Source organism: Prinia subflava, chromosome 9 (genome assembly GCF_021018805.1).
Source record: "Prinia subflava isolate CZ2003 ecotype Zambia chromosome 9, Cam_Psub_1.2, whole genome shotgun sequence".
NCBI lineage: Eukaryota > Metazoa > Chordata > Aves > Passeriformes > Cisticolidae > Prinia > Prinia subflava.
In genome coordinates, this window is record NC_086255.1 from 16,690,191 (window position 1) to 16,709,245 (window position 19,055).

Sequence of the window (19,055 nt, forward strand, 5' to 3'; positions counted from 1 at the left end):
GGCATCTCTGGTTGATCCAGAAAAGAGAATGAAATTATGCAGCCTTTTAATCAGGTCCGCTGCAGGGACATGTTGAACAGGAACACTTGTTGAGCAAGTAACCTCTCCTGGAAACCTTTAATTGAACTGCTGGAAGGTCAGCAGGCTCCTGCTGTGTTTTGATTCTCTGTTTGTGAGGAGTTGCTTTGTTCTTGTCCACATGAACACATAGCTGCAGGAGGTGTTTGCTCTGTAGGTGTTATATTGACCCTCCCCTCACAGTTTGTGCGGGTGTGGAATAGCGAGCAACAAGGCCAGTGAAGAACTGTGAAGCCAGGGCTTTGTGTGCCAGGGAAGCAACATCCATATGGGCTGTAAGTTGCCAGTGGGAATTAGCATTTCAATTTCCTTTTAGTTCAAAATACTACGAGTTATAAAAACTATAGCAGCAGATACCTCAGCATGAAACATGTAATATTATAATATTCATGACCACAGTTTTGTCTTTCCTGGGATTTGGAGAGGACCTTCAAGTGGGTACTTTTTATACCCGAAGAGTGAGACCAGCATTTTCTGTGAGGCAAATATTCCATGTTTAACAGATTGGTGTTCATGTTTTCTGTCTTAGGTGCGTCTCCATTTTTTTTGTGGAGTTCCAGGCATACTTTGGGCAGGATTATGCCAGAACTGCTTGGATCCACTCCATTGTCGACTGTGCTACGATGCTCTGCGGTGTGTATCACCCTTTTAAGAGTAATGTGGCTGCTTTTGCATCGGCTCCATCTGGTTTTAGCATGCTCACAAGCTGGTGGAGTCAGCTGGGAAAGTGATACTGTGGGATCTCTGGGGTATGGTATATTCCAAGCTTCTTCCCCCAACACAGTTGTGCAAGGGAGTGTCTTCATACTAATGAAAAGAAGAAGAACTTTGTTGTGTGAAATGATGTAAATTTTCAGAAATGCTGTTTGAGGTCTATTGGGACACCTCATGTTTGAGAGCTATTAACTGAACAATTGTTTCTTTTGCCTTTTGATTGGAGTCGTGTTTGAGATGTAGCACAGGATGTTGCCTCCAGATCAAGTCACAGCCATCCTTCTTTTATCAAAAGTGTATATTTACAGATAATCTTCTCTCTTAAAAGAAAATTTGATATTATTAGAAATCATGTGCATCAACACAGCGGTTGTACTGAATTTCTCATGGGTTTGCTTTAAAGCTGTACAGCTTGGTGAAAATCCATCCTGTAGAAGAGGTTAATCCATAAGAATTGCTAGAAAGGCAGAGGGACACAGCTAGAATGAGATGCAACAACTCACCTGTGACAGCCAGGTTATATCTTGGGGAAAATAGAAAAGTAAAGGTAACTTTGCCCTGGCATTGCAGGTAGTAGACGGGTAGAGGGCTGGTGATGACATCCCATGGTAGAAGAAGGGTGATCTGGGAGACATCAGTATTTGGAGAAGTGCAGGAGAAGGGCACAGGCCAGGATTTTGTCCAAAAGATGTGAGACCTCTCCTGTTTGGGTCTAACCCAGAGCCCACAAGGCCAGGGAGCTGTGAGGAAGGATATCTAAAGTTACTGAGGGTTGAAGTGAAAATTCCAGGTGGGCAAAAGTCTGAGTATTTTAAGCATGGAGTAATGAACAGTGTGCACTGTTGCTGTGGCCTGCCTTGATCCCTTGACACTGCAGATTAGCTGTGTTCAATAATGACTTGATCTACAGAAATGGCTGCTGAGAAAGCTACTGAAAGTTTCAAGTTTATCTTGACTCTCAGGAAAATTACTTTTAGAAGTTTTTTTCTTTATATTTAATGCTCATGCCATTGTAACGAGTATGTTGGAAGACCATCCTGTAGCTGCAATTACCATTTTCTCCTGCTTCCTCCTGCTTCCTCCTGCTTCCTTTTCATTTATAGCTGTTGCAGTGAAATGTGTGTGAGAACCTGCCATTAACTACCAGCTTTATTTGTTTCTTTGAAGCCCCGCTTGGGAGTTTAATCAGTAATCACGTATCCTGCCAAGTTGGTATCATGCTAGGAGGGCTGCTTGCATCTACTGGACTCATTTTGAGCTCATTCGCCACCAGTCTGGAACATCTCTACTTATCCTTAGGAGTCCTCACAGGTAGGATGCGTTCAGCCCTTGTGTTGCTGCCAGAACACAAGAGAGGAATGCTAAAATGATGGGTGATCTCTTCCCCATGTCATATCGACATTGCGCTGGTCAAATAGAGATACTCAGACCTGTTCCTATCTTTGTAAAAGAGAGGCTGCCCCAGAAAGAGCTTCAGCACTAACTGATCTCATATAGCACAAATGCAGCACCCTGCAAAACTCCTGCCTTCTATTAGAAAGAGGACTATTGATAAAGTTCTGAAATTATGGGAGGTCAGGAAGGATTGCTGTTGCAATTGATATATGTGAAAAGGTTTCCCTGTTTTGCCTGGGATTCAGGAGGAGTTTGTTACAGCAGAAGTTGTATTCTACTCCTAGAAGTTCTAGGAGTTGGTTACAGCAGAAATTCTATGCCCTTATATATTTACATATTTGGAAAATGTGAATCAAAACATAAATGTAAGTAAGAGGTAGAAGAGCTCTTGGTGAATACCAGGCACCTCAGCTGTATGCCTTACTTTTTTGTCTGCATTACATTCCAATTGAAAAACAAAAAAAATTGGTGGTTGGTAATCTTGCTTTAACAGCTGTTCCATTTATGATCAGGTATGGTAAAAACAAATCTTTGCTCTGTCCTATCTGCCTGTATTTGTTGTGCACAGAGGAACTTGAGAGGGGCCTGTGGTCACACTGACATTCCTTCCTCATTAATACTGACCTGGTAGCCACGGTGATATAAGACCTTGTACTTGGTCCCCTGGAGTTTAGTAACGAGTTGGTGGAATTACTGCAATTCACATGCTGCCAACAGCTTATTTGTTTGGAAAAAAAATCCTTATTTTAGTGCATGTTGCTCCTGTATTACAGTGTTAATCTTTGACAAATGTGTTCATAACAAATAAAAAGGCTTCTTGTAACTCGAGGGACTGTGCTGCATACCATGCTAATACCTCTGAGGCTTCCTTAGTGGGAGCTGCTGTGAATACCGAGGTGGAAAGGCAGTTACAATTTGTACGTGGAACAGTAAGGGCCAAGTTCACTACAAGCAGTGAACTTTTAGTCTGTGGGGACTGATTAACAGAGAGGTGAACTGTTGGTAAAGGATAGATGTGGTGCCCCCAACCCAGAGAGCAGATGGGACCACAACAAGTGAATAATCTCTTAAGTCCATAAAAGCAGCAGGACTTGAAATCAAGGTGTGAAGAAGAGGTAAGACTGGGGAATGTCAATAAGTAGCAGAGCTCCTTCTAAGAGGTATGAAGCCCTAAACTTTCCACTTTTCACAGGATATTTGTTGGCTTTTTTGAGACTTATTTCCCCCTGTCAAATAAAAAAAATTTAAAAAAAATTAAAAAAAAAAATAAAAAAGGTGTGTATGCCTAATAGAATATGATTTTCATAGCTCACGAGTGATGATGTCTGGCTCAGGGCTGCTCCTCTGGCTCTGCTGCCTATTCAGGTCCAACTCCAGCTCTGTGCCCTGCTTCTCCCCTCTCCTCCTGAGGGGTGCCAGACTGGGCACCCGCCACCCAGAGTCCCTCTAATCCTCTTATTCCATCCTGGCAGGTTTAGTGCCTGCCCCACACAGTGTGGCCTTTGAGGAGGATGTGGCAAGCTGGTTATGGCACTGGGGACTGTTTTATCCTCTGTCTGAAAGTTCTGCCAAAGGCACTGGGGACTGTTTTACCCTCAATGTAGGACATGCCCCAAAACCCTAGTCAGGAACTCATTTCTACTACTGATTTAGAAATACATATTTTAGTGTTAGGACAACCACTTGATGATTAAAACCTGCTCTCTGATTCTGCAGCAGAGACCACAATCTTTTAATCCATCCAGGAGATGAATCTTATTTGTTTACTCAACTGGATCTGGCTTTCTGAGGCTTTCCTCCCCTCTTTACTTGTAGGCAGGGATTTAAAATGGTCAGGACTCCAAGCAGCTGTTGCAAGGAGTTTGTTTAGTGGACCAAGAGAGGTTTATTGTAGAATATTAGTAACTGAGACAGGCTCTTTGTAGTGTGTTTCAGAGACCTGAAAATTAATGTTCAGGGTTGCAACGGACCAAAACACAAAGTGGTGCCTCATCAGGACAGCGTGTCCAGTGCCAGCATTGGTGCGGACCCTGGGGCAAGATTTCGTCTTGCACACAGGAGAGGCTGGCACATGAGCTCTCTCATGTTTAGTGATCATCCTTGTTCTTGTTATGAAGTGAACCCCATCACTTCTGTCTGAGTCTTATTACTGTGGATTAATGGTCATCAGTTTGGTTTGTCAAGTCAGTGACCCTGCCAGTGGAAGAAAGATGTCATCCTAGTTTCTCATCATACTCAAGACTGGGCTGCCTGATACAAAATCACAAAAAGCTTTCTTTTCATTTGTACTAGTGAAAATACATTATGTGGTTTGATTTAATATTTTCCATATGTCATGCTTAGTATTAAACCATCTGCTCTTTGCTTTCTCTTCTAGGACTTGGGTTTGCACTTTGTTATTCTCCAGCCATTGCGATGGTGGGCAAATACTTCAACAAAAGGAAAGCACTGGCGTATGGAATAGCCATGTCAGGAAGTGGAATCGGTACCTTCATCCTGGCCCCTGTGGTCCAGCTCTTAATTGAGCAGTTTTCCTGGCGAGGAGCTTTGCTCATCCTGGGAGGTTTTGTTTTAAACCTCTGTGTCTGTGGTGCCTTGATGCGGCCTATTTCTCTTAAGGAGGATTGTAAAACTGCTCCTGAGTTTCTTGAACAGAATTATGTCTCTGAAACAGAGAAACAAGACTTAAAGCGAATGTCCATCTGTTCACCTTTAATCAAATTATGGCCTCATGAATGTTTATGCTACTGTTCATGGAAGGAATATGACTTTTTGCTGATGCCAGGCTTCATGGTGCTGGCAGTTTCAATTTTATTTATGGCATATGGCTGCAGCCCTCTTTTTGTCTACCTAGTGCCTTATGCTTTGAGTGTTGGAGTGAGTCATCACCAGGCTGCCTTCCTCATGTCCATACTCGGTGTCATAGACATCATTGGTAATATCACCTTTGGATGGCTCACAGACAGAAGGTAAGGGCTTCTGGCTGAGCAGGTGTAAGCTTTAGCTGGTGGGAGGCTGGGTCAAAGCAAGGTATAATACATATAAAAGTTAACATTATGGACTCTTCCTTTAGCATGTGTAACTTAAAAAATCCCCAGCAACACAGTCTAACTTTCAGAATGCTTGCTATTTAATATTTTTGTCTCTTCTGAGTTTGTTCAATTTTGCTTAATATCTTTCTTTTTCCTGAAAAAATTATGTTTTTGTATGTTTGATAGTGGAAATGTAACCCCTTGCCTGAAGTATGTTGAGTGTGACTCTCTGTATCTATTTCCTAGGGGATTTCACCCTGCCTTTCCATCCTTTTTGTGCTGCTAGGGAGACACAGAAGTTGTGGAAGATGGTCCAGGGCCTGACTCAGTAATGTTAGGCACATACTAGGAAGGACTGACTGAAAATTGTTGTACATTTCCCAGTATATAAGAACTCACCATGCTTTGTGAACTCAGCTCACTCTAAATGTCAGTGTACAGCATCTATAGCTTCATTAGATACTGGCCAAATTAACAAGGATTTTGATTCTAAAGGATGCTTTCTTAGCACTTATTTAGTTTGTGGGAAAAATCAATTATTGATTTTGTGGAGCAGGAACAAAGGGAATTGTCATCTCACTTAGCTCACACTAACTCGCATTTAAGGGTTGACTGGAAAGGTGACAGCTAAGAAGGGTATACTGCAATATTTTATGTGTAATATTGGGAGCACCTTGCTGAGCTGGGATGTAAAGCACAATGAAATACTTCTTTGAAAATTGAAATTTCAGGGGACTGCAAGATGCTGGCAGCAGGGTTCTTTCACTAGGAACATCCTGAAGAACACTGCAGGCAGCACGGTTGCTGCTGGCCAGATATTTCTGCAGCTGTAGGTGGGCAGCTTTCCTGACCTGGGCTCATCTGCTGAGTGAAGACTTGTGTAAGGAAATGGACTTGAATTGGAGCTATAGAAAAGAGAGAGGGACTGAAGCACTGCGTGCCAGGGCATAGAAGCTGAGATTCTGGCTTCAGTGACAATATTTTTCTTTTCTGTTTTGAAATCGGCAGGTGTCTGAAGAAGCATCGGTACTTTTGCTACCTCTTTGCTGTGGGAATGGATGGCCTCTGCTGTCTTTTCCTGCCAGTTCTCCAAAGCTTCCCCTTGCTTGTGCCTTTCTCATTTACCTTTGGCTACTTTGATGGAGCCTATGTGACACTGATCCCTGTCATGACAGCAGACGTAGTGGGAACTTCTTTGTTATCATCAGCACTGGGCGTTGTGTATTTTCTTCATGCCATACCATATCTAGTGAGCCCACCTGTGGCAGGTCAGTTTTGCCAATGACTTTCCTGTAACCTTATCAGTACTTCAAATTTACCTATTGGTGTGATGTAAAAGGGGAGGGGAAGGACAGCAAATGCACAGTGAATTTGAAGGTAGCCTCTGGATAGAGGAATAACACACCTGGACATTCAGAAGTCTTTAGATCTCCCATCCTGGTCTCGGTGGGATGATTTCTACATATAGAATGAGATGAAATTTAAAAACCAAACCAGTATGGAATGGACTTCTCCCATCTGTTACATCACCACTTCATGTAGTTTTAAAACTGTGCAAATAGAAGAAGTAAAATATTTCACCGTGAAATTACATGATTTTGCAAAATCTAAATCTCTTAAGAGAGTTTAATTCCAAGATTTTTTTTTTGTAATGTGGAAGACTTGATCTTTTAGTCCCTACATTGCTACAACAGCTGGGTGAGTCAGCTCCACTCCTGTTTGGTCATAAGCTCATCCTTGTAACATCTAATCATCATTTTTCCCATCTGTACCATTACAGTGAAGTAAGCATGAGAGCTGCACCCTTATTATTCTTCAGGAACCACTTGACATAATTTTTAATACTGTGGAAGATCAGAGATCTTTTTCAAACATCCAAGCTTTCATATTTTATCTAATGTTTACTTCAATTCCCAATTAATCACTGCTCCTGAAGATTTTAATTTAATTTTTAGTGAAAAAATATTGCAAAATAGATTTGTTTTAAGTGAAACACGAGCCTGGGCATAGCTTAATAAATGTTTCTGCATGAAGATCCTAGAGGTCTGTAAGCCTTCTAAAGACTGTCAGTTAAATCCATGCAATTGGAAGGTGTTTATTTGGTAGTCTGGTGATGACTGCTCTGCTTTTTCTTGTGGATTTGACCGCTAAACAAAAGACCATAAAGATCTTATTTGCCTGCTGAGAATAAATCCCTGTCTGCCCCAGAATGTAGAAGTATAGTGATGGTGATGTAAACCTGTATTGTTTGATTGTATTTATATGTGATAACTCCAAAAGTTTATATCTGGGTTGCAAGATTTGTAAATTATCCATCAGAATACTGGTGGACCTCTAAATTTTTTTTTCCCTACAGGCTGGCTTGTGGACACAACTGGCAGCTACACTGCATCATTTCTCCTGTGTGGATTTTCTATGATATTTAGCTCAGCACTATTGTGCTTTGCAAGACTAGCAAAGAAAATCAAAAGAACACGTTTGCAGTCCCTCACTGGTAGCACGGCCTTGAAACAGCGCATCTGGACAAACGGAGCAATAGCTTATTCTGTCACAGCAGAATTAGACCAAAGGGATGTTGAAGTTTTGGCTGTGGATACAAACAGCTACAGCAACAGGTGACAAGTGCTGTGGAGACTGAGTACAGCACAACCTGAGACAGACGTGGCTCTGTGGTGTTACACTATTGAAGATACTTCTCCTGTGAAACAAGACATCTCTCATTTAGATTTTTCTGTCATGTTTTAGTTGGTCTAAATCTACATACTGCAACAGTAATACCAAGTTAATGCAGTAATAGAAGAAAGCTAAACTGAAAATGGAGTTTGTAGATACAAGTGTTCACAGATTTATTTGAAATGCAATGTTGACTCCACAGGTATCGGTCAGTCACCAAAACTGAACAGTAATATTTACATTTAAAAATATTTATCAATCCTCATGAAACTCTTTGCAAATGAGTGTTTCAAATGCCAAAGTCATCTGTTTGTTTTGCCTTTTTTTTAAGAAAATCTGGTAGGAAACTGATCTGTGCTGAAAGTATCTCTGGAGAACTTTAATTTTTACAATGTGCTTGAACTTTGTACATACATTGCAATTTAATTTCAAATATGGTTTTAGACCTGCTTTCCCATGTGCTCTGTAGCAAAATTTACTTTTTTTTTTTTTTTTTTTCTTCTGGGTACCTTTAAAATTTGAATTTCTAAACATTGACAGTCTGGGTGTGATCTTTCAGCTGATCCTTGTCTTGGAGGGTGGAAAATGTGCTGTGGTGGCTCTGCTGTCTGAAGAGGAGTAAATTTGTGCCATGGGACCAGGCATGCTGATAGCCAAATGTGCTTTAACTGCATTAGTTGGAAGAAGCCCAAAGGCAGCCCAAGAGATTGGAGAAGCTCCTGTGTTTTCTGACACAGAGCCTCTTCCTCTTGTAAAATCAGCTCCCTCCAAGGTGAGAGATGGCTGAGAGATTGCCCACCCCACAGGCTGATAGTGGAGAGGATGTTGGCAGAATTGTTTCTGTGTATTGCAGTGGCAAGCCTGGTTTTTTTTAACCTAGAAGCTGCACCTTCAGGTGGTGCCAATTGCTCATTTGTACCATCTGAAAAGGTGTCAGGTCACTTTTCCTTGATGGCCAGAACACAAGAGCTGTGACTTGCTGACAGTTTCCTGCTTCTTGTGTGAGGAATATACTCCAGCTGGCTGCTTCACAGGGAGTGACTGTAGCTCCTGGAGTAAGTTACTGATGTGATGGTCTAATAAATACTGTGATTTTCTACATTTCCAGAGTGAAAACATTGTCAGCAATGGAAAACTTCACATTCCATAATATTAATTGTTTCAGTGTTTTGATGCTGTATCAAGCTGTATTCTGTTCATTAACAAATTGATCTGAGTACAAATAATTTTCGTTTACACTGAACTAGCAGTTTTGTTAGCCTGCAGTGTGTTCAATGGCTGCTCATGGTGTCCTTTTCCACTCTGTGCCTTGGAAGTAAAAGCAACATAGACTGATGTTCACCAATTTGCTTAAGACCAAGAGTACAGCCACAGGAGTATCATGTATTTACATATATACACACACATATATGTATGAATAGCATGTATATCAAGTAGTTTTATTATCCAAGTGTATTTCAAATATAACATATTAAAATTGTTTGTGATTAAATGAAGCATTTCTTGCTGTCCTGTTTCAGGAATGCTGTCAGAGCCAGTAGCATGATCTATGTGCACAGACCATAGAATAAGCAAGCGCAGTGCAAAAACTTCTTAAAGCCCATGACATAACTTTTCTTCAGCTCAGCATGAAAACTGAGTCTTGCGACCCAGTTTAGTTTTTAACATACATTTGGAAAAAAAGACAAAAATTATGCATGGGTGTTTCTTAATGAGTTTGGAAAAATATGCACATTTGGAGAAGAATTAATTAGTTTTATTAATTAGTACTGATAAAGACAATGTTTTAGATCTTAATATATTTTAATATTAAAAAGTAGGGAATAGTGTGGTCAACAAAATATAATTTATTTTGAGCAAGTTATAAATTACTACTGTAAATATATTTACAAAAAATTAATTACTTTGTTTACCACATCACAACGTCACCTGTTGTTCATGTCAGAACTGCATATTGTAAAAGCCTGTTGGAATAATGCTATATGCATTGTTATCTTAGTAAATTATACTGTGTAATATATTATTAACTTTTTTATTATTTCAAAAATTTTTTCATAGGCTTTTCCCTTCTTGTTTTTTAAGCAGTACTTCTTGTTTGAAATATCTTATTTACAGCAAACATTCAACTGATTTTATCCTCAGACCTTTTGTAGAAAATGGTAAAATTCTTTCAGGGCTTTCCAACACTGTTTCTGCTCTGACTTAAGCCATTGGAGGAAAGCTTATATACTGGAATAAAGACTTCTGTTCATAAAACACTGTGAAATATCAGCCCTGTCATGAATGCCCCCACTAAGAAACAGAAGGAAAGGAAGTGTAGCAGGAAATCTGCAAGTGGGAGAAATGGGAATACAATCCAGGCTGGTGAAACCTCATGTCAAACTTCTAGTTCCTGCTCCACACAACCCAGGCTGAACAGGCTACCTTCATCTTGCCATGTGAAATATTTCAGGCAATGCATTATAGAAATCTCTGACTTACAATAGTTTTAAAGAATGATTCATTGCACTGGCAATATTTTTTTCAGAGATCTCAATATTCAGTCTGTCCTCCATGGAGGACATTTCCTGGCACAGCTCAGTACGGTAATAAGCCAAGATATCCAAGGTAGCTGTGAACAATTTTCCAGATGGACACTGCATGTTTGAGGATTTAGGGGTCTTTTCCACCCTTAATGATCTTGTAATTCTATGTTCCCAACAGCCCTGATGGACACAAGCACTGATGGATATGAGCTTGGCTGGAGCACTGCACTGCTGAGCCTCTCTGGCTTCTCAGACAGCGTGGTGGGACTTGACTTGAGGTAACATCTGTCCAACATAGATTCTACCTCAGGTGGATCCTACCTGGGATTATGCTCTGTTCTGTGCAGTGGATGAAAATTCAGTGTAAGTAAAATTGCTTACAGCTGCTGAAGTTATCCCATCTGTCTCCATTCCATGAGGTTTGAAATGGGGAAATAATATTTCTTTTGAAATTGTTTATATTCTAGTGATAACGTGGAACATTTAATAAATTGTACCTTGGAAAACTGTGTGAACATTACTTTGGAAAAGTTAAGTACCTTCTGTTGAAAAATGACCCTTTTTTCAGAAAAAGCTTTCCTGAAACATTTCTGTCAACTTGGATAATAATTTATCTCCTGAAAGACAAAGTCTGTATTACTATATGGTGAATGTATTTTATATTGCCACAACAATGCCTTGCTTGCATTCTAAAGTGTTAAATTTATGTGAGAAGGAAAAGATTGTTTAAGTTAAGATGCAACACTACTTCATGGTCAGCATGGGAAATTCCTTATTGGGGTTTGCCTCAATAAATAATACCTTTTTCTTAGTGATTATTCTGGTGTATTTCAGTAAAATTTTCTTTAGAAGGTGCTTTTGAGTCATGAATTGATACTTCCTGAAGGATTATCTTCACTCATTTTTTCCCCTACAATGCTAGCATCAGCTCCAGTGATGTATTCATGCCTGGGTGTGAATTGAGAGGTGTGCAGTCGAGCCTCTGCAGTTCTAGTTTTGCCCAATGGATTTGGACTCTCTAAAATGTGTGTTTCACTTTGTCTACCTCCTGAAGCTCGATCTGAAGCTGCTCCCCATGTCTGCATGCCAGGCAATGCAGCAGCACCACCCTGTGGGAAATAACAGTTTTTCTCATTTACAAGACAGGCAAAATCCAGAAGGTTGTGTTTGCACAGAGCATCCCTAGATAGCACTGTGGTCCAGAGCAGTCCTCCAGAGTACAAAGATAGTGAGGCACAACAAACACACTTTTTGCATTACTATATCTCACAGTTTCTTTACTGTGCAGATTGCACTGCTATGACTCTTCATAAAAATTCAGGCTCATTTTTTTTTTCAAAATAAATTATAGCTTATCCTTATTTCTTCAAGATTCTTTTTTCAGGAGATGTCCTGGTGGCAGGGTACAGTGGAGAATGGATGTGCCACCATGGCTTTGAGAATCCATACCACCTCTTCCTCAAATTCTTCTCTGCTGCCCTCCACCCTCTATGCCCTCAGGAGAGTTTTGATAGCAATGATGCTGAGCTTAGAAGCCCTCAAGATTCACAAAGGCAGTGAGGTTGTCTAACACACCCTTTTGTCCCCATAGCTGGACACACCAGTGTAGTGTCACCAGTTCCTGACTTTGCCCCCACTGCTGTTCCAGCCAGCTTTCAGGAGCGGTCTGTTCCCAGTCCTTTCTGTTCTCCCTCCTCACCACTCCTTCCCCAGGTATGGTGGCCTTTGTGTGTAAGAGAGAAGCTCCAGGTGGCTGGGAAACAAGGGCGGATTTTGGTCCAGCTATTTCTTAGGAAGAGAGTATTTGCAGCTATGTACACTTGATTGCTTTTGCAAGTGTTATGAATGATTCTCTGAAGGAAAGCTGAGGTTTATTGATATTTTGTGACCTGGCATTGGTGTTTTGCACTCCTTCATTGCTTGTCATCCTGTCTGTACAGGGGTGCTGTTGTGGATGCAGGAATGCTCTAGGATGGCTAGAAACTCATGTGCACATCTTTTCTGGTGGTCTGTGTCACCAGTTTTGTTTCATGCTACACTAGTGGCTAGGGCTCAGAAGTGTTTTGGAAGTACAGCATGAGTCTTCCAAGTACTATGGTCTATCAAATAAAGGTACAGTACTGGGGAACTAGGTCAGGATGTTGCAAAGAATATTGAATTTTAGTTGGATATCTGAAGACAATCACCTTGTCAACCCATTCTGTCATTTCAGCCCTTTTTTCCATTCATGCAGACCCTGTGGGCACCCACTCCTTTTTCCAGATGCCCCTTATGTTCCCCTGCCCTGCTCTGTGTCACTCACCCAACCCTGGTCTGGCTGTGCTCTGCCCTCTGCCCAAATGACAGTTCAGGTCATTTCTTGTGTGTGTTTGCTCTCCCTGCCTTGTTTCACAAGCATGGCCACAGCCATCTCTTTAGCATTTCAGAGGCTGCCTTTCCTTCCTCTCCAGATGTTTGCTGTTGTGGTTCCTGACAGGGTGTTTTGGGTAAACTAGACAGATGCTGTTTTGGGCACAGTTTAATTTTTTGGTGCAATGCCCCCGGAGCCAGCTTTGCTGAGAGCTCAGGGAACATAAATGAGACTGTCTCCTCAGCCTTTCGTATCCTACCAAAACTCAATCCTTCTTACTTTTTCACATGCCTGTTTCTCTTTACTAAATCTGCTGACATGAAGGCTGGTCATCAGAGAGATACCCAGAAACAACAGTTGATAGATTCAACAGACTTTAGTAGTTCACAACAATAATACACATTTTGTAAGCTTTCCAGTGGACTAGCTAAACAGTGTTTATTTTTCATAATTAAACAGCATACAAGGTAGTAAACCAAACAAGCCTTCAACAAAAGTTTTGTCTACAAAAGATATTTTTGAAACACTTAAAAAAGCTTCAGAAATTCTATTTGTGTATAAGCATGCCCTTCAAGTGTACAGATGAAATGCTACAATATGATTACTTTATCTTTTTCTCAGTAGAAGGTAATATTTGATTTCAGTGTAGAAGTTCTGTGTTCTACAGACTAGCACTTAACTACATTTATACCCATGTTAACATCAAGCTATATTATATAGATATTATATTTATTATATAGTTATCCAAGCATGCCATCTGTTAGTGAATGAACAACTAACAATCGTCTGCTGCTTCTACATTATGACCACCGCGAAAGTGATGCCACCTGTGTTCCATCTGGTCATAATGTCTACTTTCAAATTAAAAACAAACAACAAAAAAAGTTTTGAGAGTCTGTTGAAATGTCCTTGTTTTGGGGGATTTTTTGGTACATACGATTTTTGTGAGCTTTAGCTTGAGATGGAAAGTTGTAGGTCAGCTAACTCGTTCTGATAATCTTCGTTGTTGGGATCCAAAGCAATGGCTTTCTTATAACATTCAATTGCTTCTTGTTTCTTACCATTTAGTTTATGAACAAGTCCAAGTGTACCAATATCTGTGGCATCTCCTAAATGGCTCTCAATTTTCTGTTCCAACAATGTTTGCACAGCTTCACTGCACCTTTTTCTTCCATAGGAATCTTTTTCTATTTTCAGACCTTCTATGTAATACTTAATGGCTTTTGATTCTGACTTCATGTGAAAACGCTGAAAATTTCCATAACTGAAGTAGGTGAATTGTTTTTCATCACAGGGTAGATCTTTTCTCTGAAGCACTTCCTGAAATATCTCTTCTGCTTCTTCATACCTCTTGCCTAGTGCATATACATTTCCTAGCTCACTATAGGCAGAAAAAAATACTGGCTTTTTGTCTATCACTGTTTTTAAGTGAAAAATGGCAAGCTGGATGAGATCCTCCACTACCTCTTGAGGTATGTATCGTCTCTTTTTCAACTGAAGTATCTTGGATTTGTAGCAGATTCCTAGTTGATGATGCAGAACGACAGAGTTTGGCGTCAGTGCTAGGGCCTTCTGCAAAATCTCCACAGCCTTGTTCACTTTTCCTTTCTTTCTGTAAAAATTAGCAGCATGTCGCAGGAAAATAGGAAAGTCAGGGGTTTTCTGCAGTCCTTCTTCAATGTACCTCTCCCCTTCATCACCTCGTCCTGAGTGCAGAAGTCTTAATGCAAGTAATGCCAGGATGGTAGTGTCCTGTGGGTTCAGCTGCGCCGCCCGCTGCAGGGCCCCAAGGCATGGGGTGGCCTCCTCACCAAACTTCTCAGCACAATCCTGCAAGCGATACCTCGCTATTGCATAGCCAGCATTAAAATCTGGGTTATCGGGCTCACTCCTCAGAGCATTTTCAAAGCAATTCTTTGCCTCCTCGAAGTAATTCCTCCCAAAACGTAATAATGCCCATCCTTTCTCAGCATAGATCTCCGGAAGCTGAATCTTCCCATCAGCATTACTTGAAAGCTTTTTGCAGCTGTTTTCCACTTTGCTTACATAAGTTTGAGCTTCTTCATATTTCTGCATGTGGTAATAGATCCAGGCATAGTTCCCCCAGGTAACAAGACTTCTCCTGGCAATTTCACTTGGATGATGTTTTTGAATAGCTTCTTCAGCTTTTCTGAGATTTCTCAGGGCTTCCTCATTTGAATTCTTCAGGTGACACACATAGGAGAGTATATTATAATCTACAATGTTGTGTTCTGCATACTTGATATGATCTTGTATTGTGTCCTCTAAGGCCTCAAGACCTACATGCTCCTGCAGCAAAGTCCATGTAAAATGGCATTCTAACTGCAGCAGGGAAGTCTTCAAGGAGTCCTTGGAAATGGTACTAGAAGAAATCAAAGAAAAAGCTGTTTATACCCCATTTGCTTTTTGCTGTTATTGTTTTTAAATTAGGCATCAGGTACTTTAAAGGCAGGCAAAACCTTACTTGGTGCCCTTAGTTCACAATACTTCAAACAAGTCAAAGCTGTAGGGAGCCCTAGGTCCAAAGTGCTGAATAATGATTTTACTGATTCTTCTTGCTAGTGTATGAGGGCACCTCTTACACGTGAACAGATGTTGCTGTGGATGTTAAAGTGGAGGCCGGGTCTCTGTAGTAAAGCTGTCATACCCTTGGGCCTCAGGAACTTGTTTCCTGTGCTGGGAACAATTGCTGGAGTCTACACAAAAATGTAATCACATAAGATTCCCTTAAACTATAAAGAAAGTTATTTGGTCTGTTTCCGAAACCTTTGTATATGTTATGGTTTGTATTATAAATTTAATTTTGAATTTTGTGCACTTTTAAATCCTCGTATGTTAGATCATAGCACCCCTCTTATTTAATGGTCATACTGATTATATTGTTAATGTATCCAGGAGTTGGGTCCCAGATCTCACCAGCCTTTCGAGTTGCTGGCACTTGCATGTACAGCCCATGAGTATGCACCTCCATTCCACTTGCTGGTACAAACCACACACTCACTCCTGTGGCTCCTCAGATGCTGCCTCTGGACATCCAGTGTCTGGTTATGGAGCTTCTCTCTCCCCAGGTGCCTCATCCCTAGACACACACACTCACACCCCCTTTTAACCAGACCCTGGAAACATACAACTGGTCCTTCATACCCCTTTGTCCCTGTTGTGGTTTAAGCCCAGCTGGCAGCTAAGCATGATGCTGCTGCTCACTCATCTTCCCCTGCCCCCCACTGGTGGAACGAGGAGAATCAAAAGTAAAAATTGTAGGTTAAGATCAGAATTTAGTGATTTTTAATAACTGAAACAAAGTAAAATACAATAATAGTAAATATTAGTAATGATGATAAAAGGAAAAAATAAAACTCAAAAACAAGTGGTGCACAGAACAATTGCTCACTGCCTGATGCCAGACTCTGTCCCTGCACCCCAGTCAGCCCCCTTCCAGGTAATTTCCCAGTTTATATACTGGGCATGATGTTCTCTGGTGTGGTACATTCCTTTGGCCAGTTCAGATCACCCATCCCAGCTATGCTCTCTCCATTTTTTTGTGCACCTCCTCACTGGCAGAGCATGGTAAACAAAAAGCCCTTAACCAGAATAAACACAACTACAAACAAAATGTGAGCTATTCATATAACTGGCATAATGAACTCAAAAAACTGTACCAGCTACTGAGAAGAAATTAACTCTATACCAGATGAAAACAGAACAATCCCTCTCCATCTTTTTCTTTTTCCTCCCAAATGGGGTCTGGGAGCCACCAGGGCAGGGTGTTATTTGGGTTTTCTCTGCTCCCATTGCCTATCTGTGTCCCTGTGTGGGTGCACAGACTGGCCTTTGTCACACAATCAAGGGGACACTTTTACAACAGAGATGACATTTTAGTCCACATTGTGCTTTCCCTTAATTAAAGAAGGAATGGCACACAATTCTATTAGTGATGCTTCTCAGTCAAATCTTCCTTTCTGAGAAAGACTTTCTTGCTGTCTCTCCTGTAACGCCCAGCAGTGTAACAGCCTGTGGGGCAGAGCATTGTGCTGATCAACTGCACAATCAAGCCTTTTGGGTGAAAAGGGGACTGAGTGGAAAGACTGCAAAATTATGAGGAGGCAAATCAAGGAGGAATGTCACAAACACAGGTCTGAGAGACAGATTACACCTCTTTGCCTGGGCACCAGCTGCACCTGCTGCAGCCTGGTTTCATCCCCACACTGCATGCACAAAATTTTACTGACTTTCTGTTCTACTCACAGAGACTGAACCTCATTGGAGAAGCAATAACATGACAACATTCAAGAGCATCCTTATTTTATTTTGATTCTTCTCTAAATATGTAAAGTATTCTCTGTTGTTTGGATGCTCAAAGTCTCTCACGGCTTACATTTATCTAAATAATAAGCATTATTTTCCTGTGGCATAGAGAAAAAAGCATCTTTCAGAAACTGGATTGCTTTCTTACCTCATGGTTTTCCTTCTCTGCACACTTGTTTCCAGGCAGCCTCAAAGATAACGGAATGCTGCCCTCTGTTGTTGCGCCTCCCATTTTATTTGGTCCAGCCTTCACGTGATCTGTGGTGAAATTACTGGGAACTGAAAGTGAAACTTAGCTTTTCTCTGAGTTTGCAAAAGCAGAGCAGTGAGCCTGCAGAATCGAAACTGAGTCACTAAGCTGTTCTTTTTCAGCCTGGCTCTGTGCCATGTATTACTTTGTATTGTGGAGAATGTGGCACAGTTCCTAACGTTCCCAGTGTTTATTATGTTCAAAGGCAGAGACACCCACGATAAGGAGAATATTTCAGGCTAGTGTGGGCTGTCCTGGTTATCATGCATAGGCTGGGGAAGGGTTATTTGCTCCTTGTGCCTCTGCTAATGCATCTTTGCACAATTCTGTGCCACGCTGTAGGCTCCTGTTTTATTGATGTTGTGCCGCCCACATAACACACATGCACAAAACCCCCTTATCTCCCCTGTCTGCATTCCTTCCTCCTGTACCTCCACACCACGAGGTCTCTGCTGCTGTACCAGGCCTGTGTTTTTCTGCACTATGCCATTGTCTAAGAGTACTAAATATCCCATCTATAGGAAAAGTTTATTGCTGCTCTCTACATAAACCCATGACTATCCTTTCCCAAATCAAATTAGATAGAGACAGTTTGAGAAACTGCTGTTACAGTTGTGCCAAGGAAAACAAAGCTGCAGGCAGGTCAGGAAAGGGCAAACTGAGCAGAGCTGGCCAGCCTTGGTCCCAGGGCCGTGTAAAGCCAGTGCAAAGCTTACAGCCTGATGGTGGCAAGAGCAATGCCTGCTGCAGGCTACACACATGGCAACAGAGGTGGGAATGGCCTGGGGACTGGAGCATCTATGAGCAACCCATTGATGCTTAGTTAAAAAAAATGCTCTGTAAAATTGACTTTGAGGGTAACAAAGACAACCAATAGATTGCAACATATATAAATGACACTATATATAGTAAATTCAGATGCAACATGAAGCTGCAGTCCAGGGAAGAAGAAAAAAAAGGTGTAAAAGTGTGTTAGCAAACTTATAAGAATGACTAAATTTGCATCTGGTGAGAGGAAGAAGAAACCACAACCATCAGCATGATGGCAAAGATGTTAGTACATGGTATCTGTTCTTTTCCCTTCTTTTCTTCTTCCCTTCTTTTCCTTCCTTTTCCTCTTCCGCCCTTTTCCTCCTTTAAAAAATCCAGCAAACCAGTCTCACATATTAGAACTTATGTTTTCTACAAGAATTTGGAGAGCCTTAGTAACAGCCCCCTCCCACCCCCTTATGTCTCACTGAAGTGTCTGTTTGTGTGTTTGTATGTTTGTGTGTGTGTGTGTGGAGGGATTGTTGGAGCTGATGTTTCAGAGCTCAAGATAAAGGTTGGTACAGCTATTAGTCTGAGTAGCATCTCACCTTATTTTATAGGTGATGAAAAGAGATAGTGGATTGATAAGGAAAACGATTAGCGTATTTACACAAATCCATGTATTTTATGGAAAATAAAGGTTGTAGGTAGTTACAGAAAAGAAAATGTAAGGTTACTGCAGTGTCAAAACCAAATGTGGACACTAATGATTCACTATGCTACTAAGTAAGTATGTCTCTGCTTCCGTCCCAGGCATCCGTTTTCCTTAGAGCACTGCTTGGTATGTATGGGAAAATGCAGCTATCTTGCTTCTGAAATGTAGAACTTTGCCCTAGTTTCCTTATTTTTTACTGTTTTAGTTGCATCTATATGCTGTGGTTTGACACAAATCCCTATTAAAT

At 41.0% G+C, this 19,055-nt stretch overlaps 2 protein-coding genes across 13 annotated transcripts in view; one reads left to right on the forward strand and one right to left on the reverse strand.

Annotated features, from left to right (window-relative positions):
- SLC16A12 (solute carrier family 16 member 12) overlaps nucleotides 1-9,388 on the forward strand; it is a 30,216-nt gene extending 20,828 nt beyond the window's left edge. For 10 of the 12 annotated variants that reach the window (XM_063405674.1, XM_063405667.1, XM_063405666.1 and 7 more), the window contains exons 3-7: nucleotides 608-711; nucleotides 1,960-2,103; nucleotides 4,565-5,156; nucleotides 6,228-6,487; nucleotides 7,576-9,388. In XM_063405674.1, the coding sequence (XP_063261744.1) occupies nucleotides 608-711; nucleotides 1,960-2,103; nucleotides 4,565-5,156; nucleotides 6,228-6,487; nucleotides 7,576-7,838 (1,363 nt within the window). In that variant the 3' untranslated portion in view covers nucleotides 7,839-9,388. Of the gene's footprint in view, nucleotides 1-607; nucleotides 828-1,959; nucleotides 2,104-4,564; nucleotides 5,157-6,227; nucleotides 6,488-7,575 lie in introns of those variants that run through there. The other 2 variants (XM_063405677.1, XM_063405675.1) reach the window with 2 other exon arrangements.
- A 3,740-nt stretch (nucleotides 9,389-13,128) lies between these two features.
- On the reverse strand, nucleotides 13,129-17,361 carry LOC134554768 (interferon-induced protein with tetratricopeptide repeats 5-like). The gene is given in 3 exon segments (XM_063405678.1): nucleotides 13,129-15,150; nucleotides 17,242-17,276; nucleotides 17,278-17,361. Coding segments are annotated over 3 exon segments (1,515 nt in total). The 5' UTR covers nucleotides 17,326-17,361; the 3' UTR covers nucleotides 13,129-13,718.
- Between the last annotated feature and the right edge of the window lie 1,694 nt (nucleotides 17,362-19,055).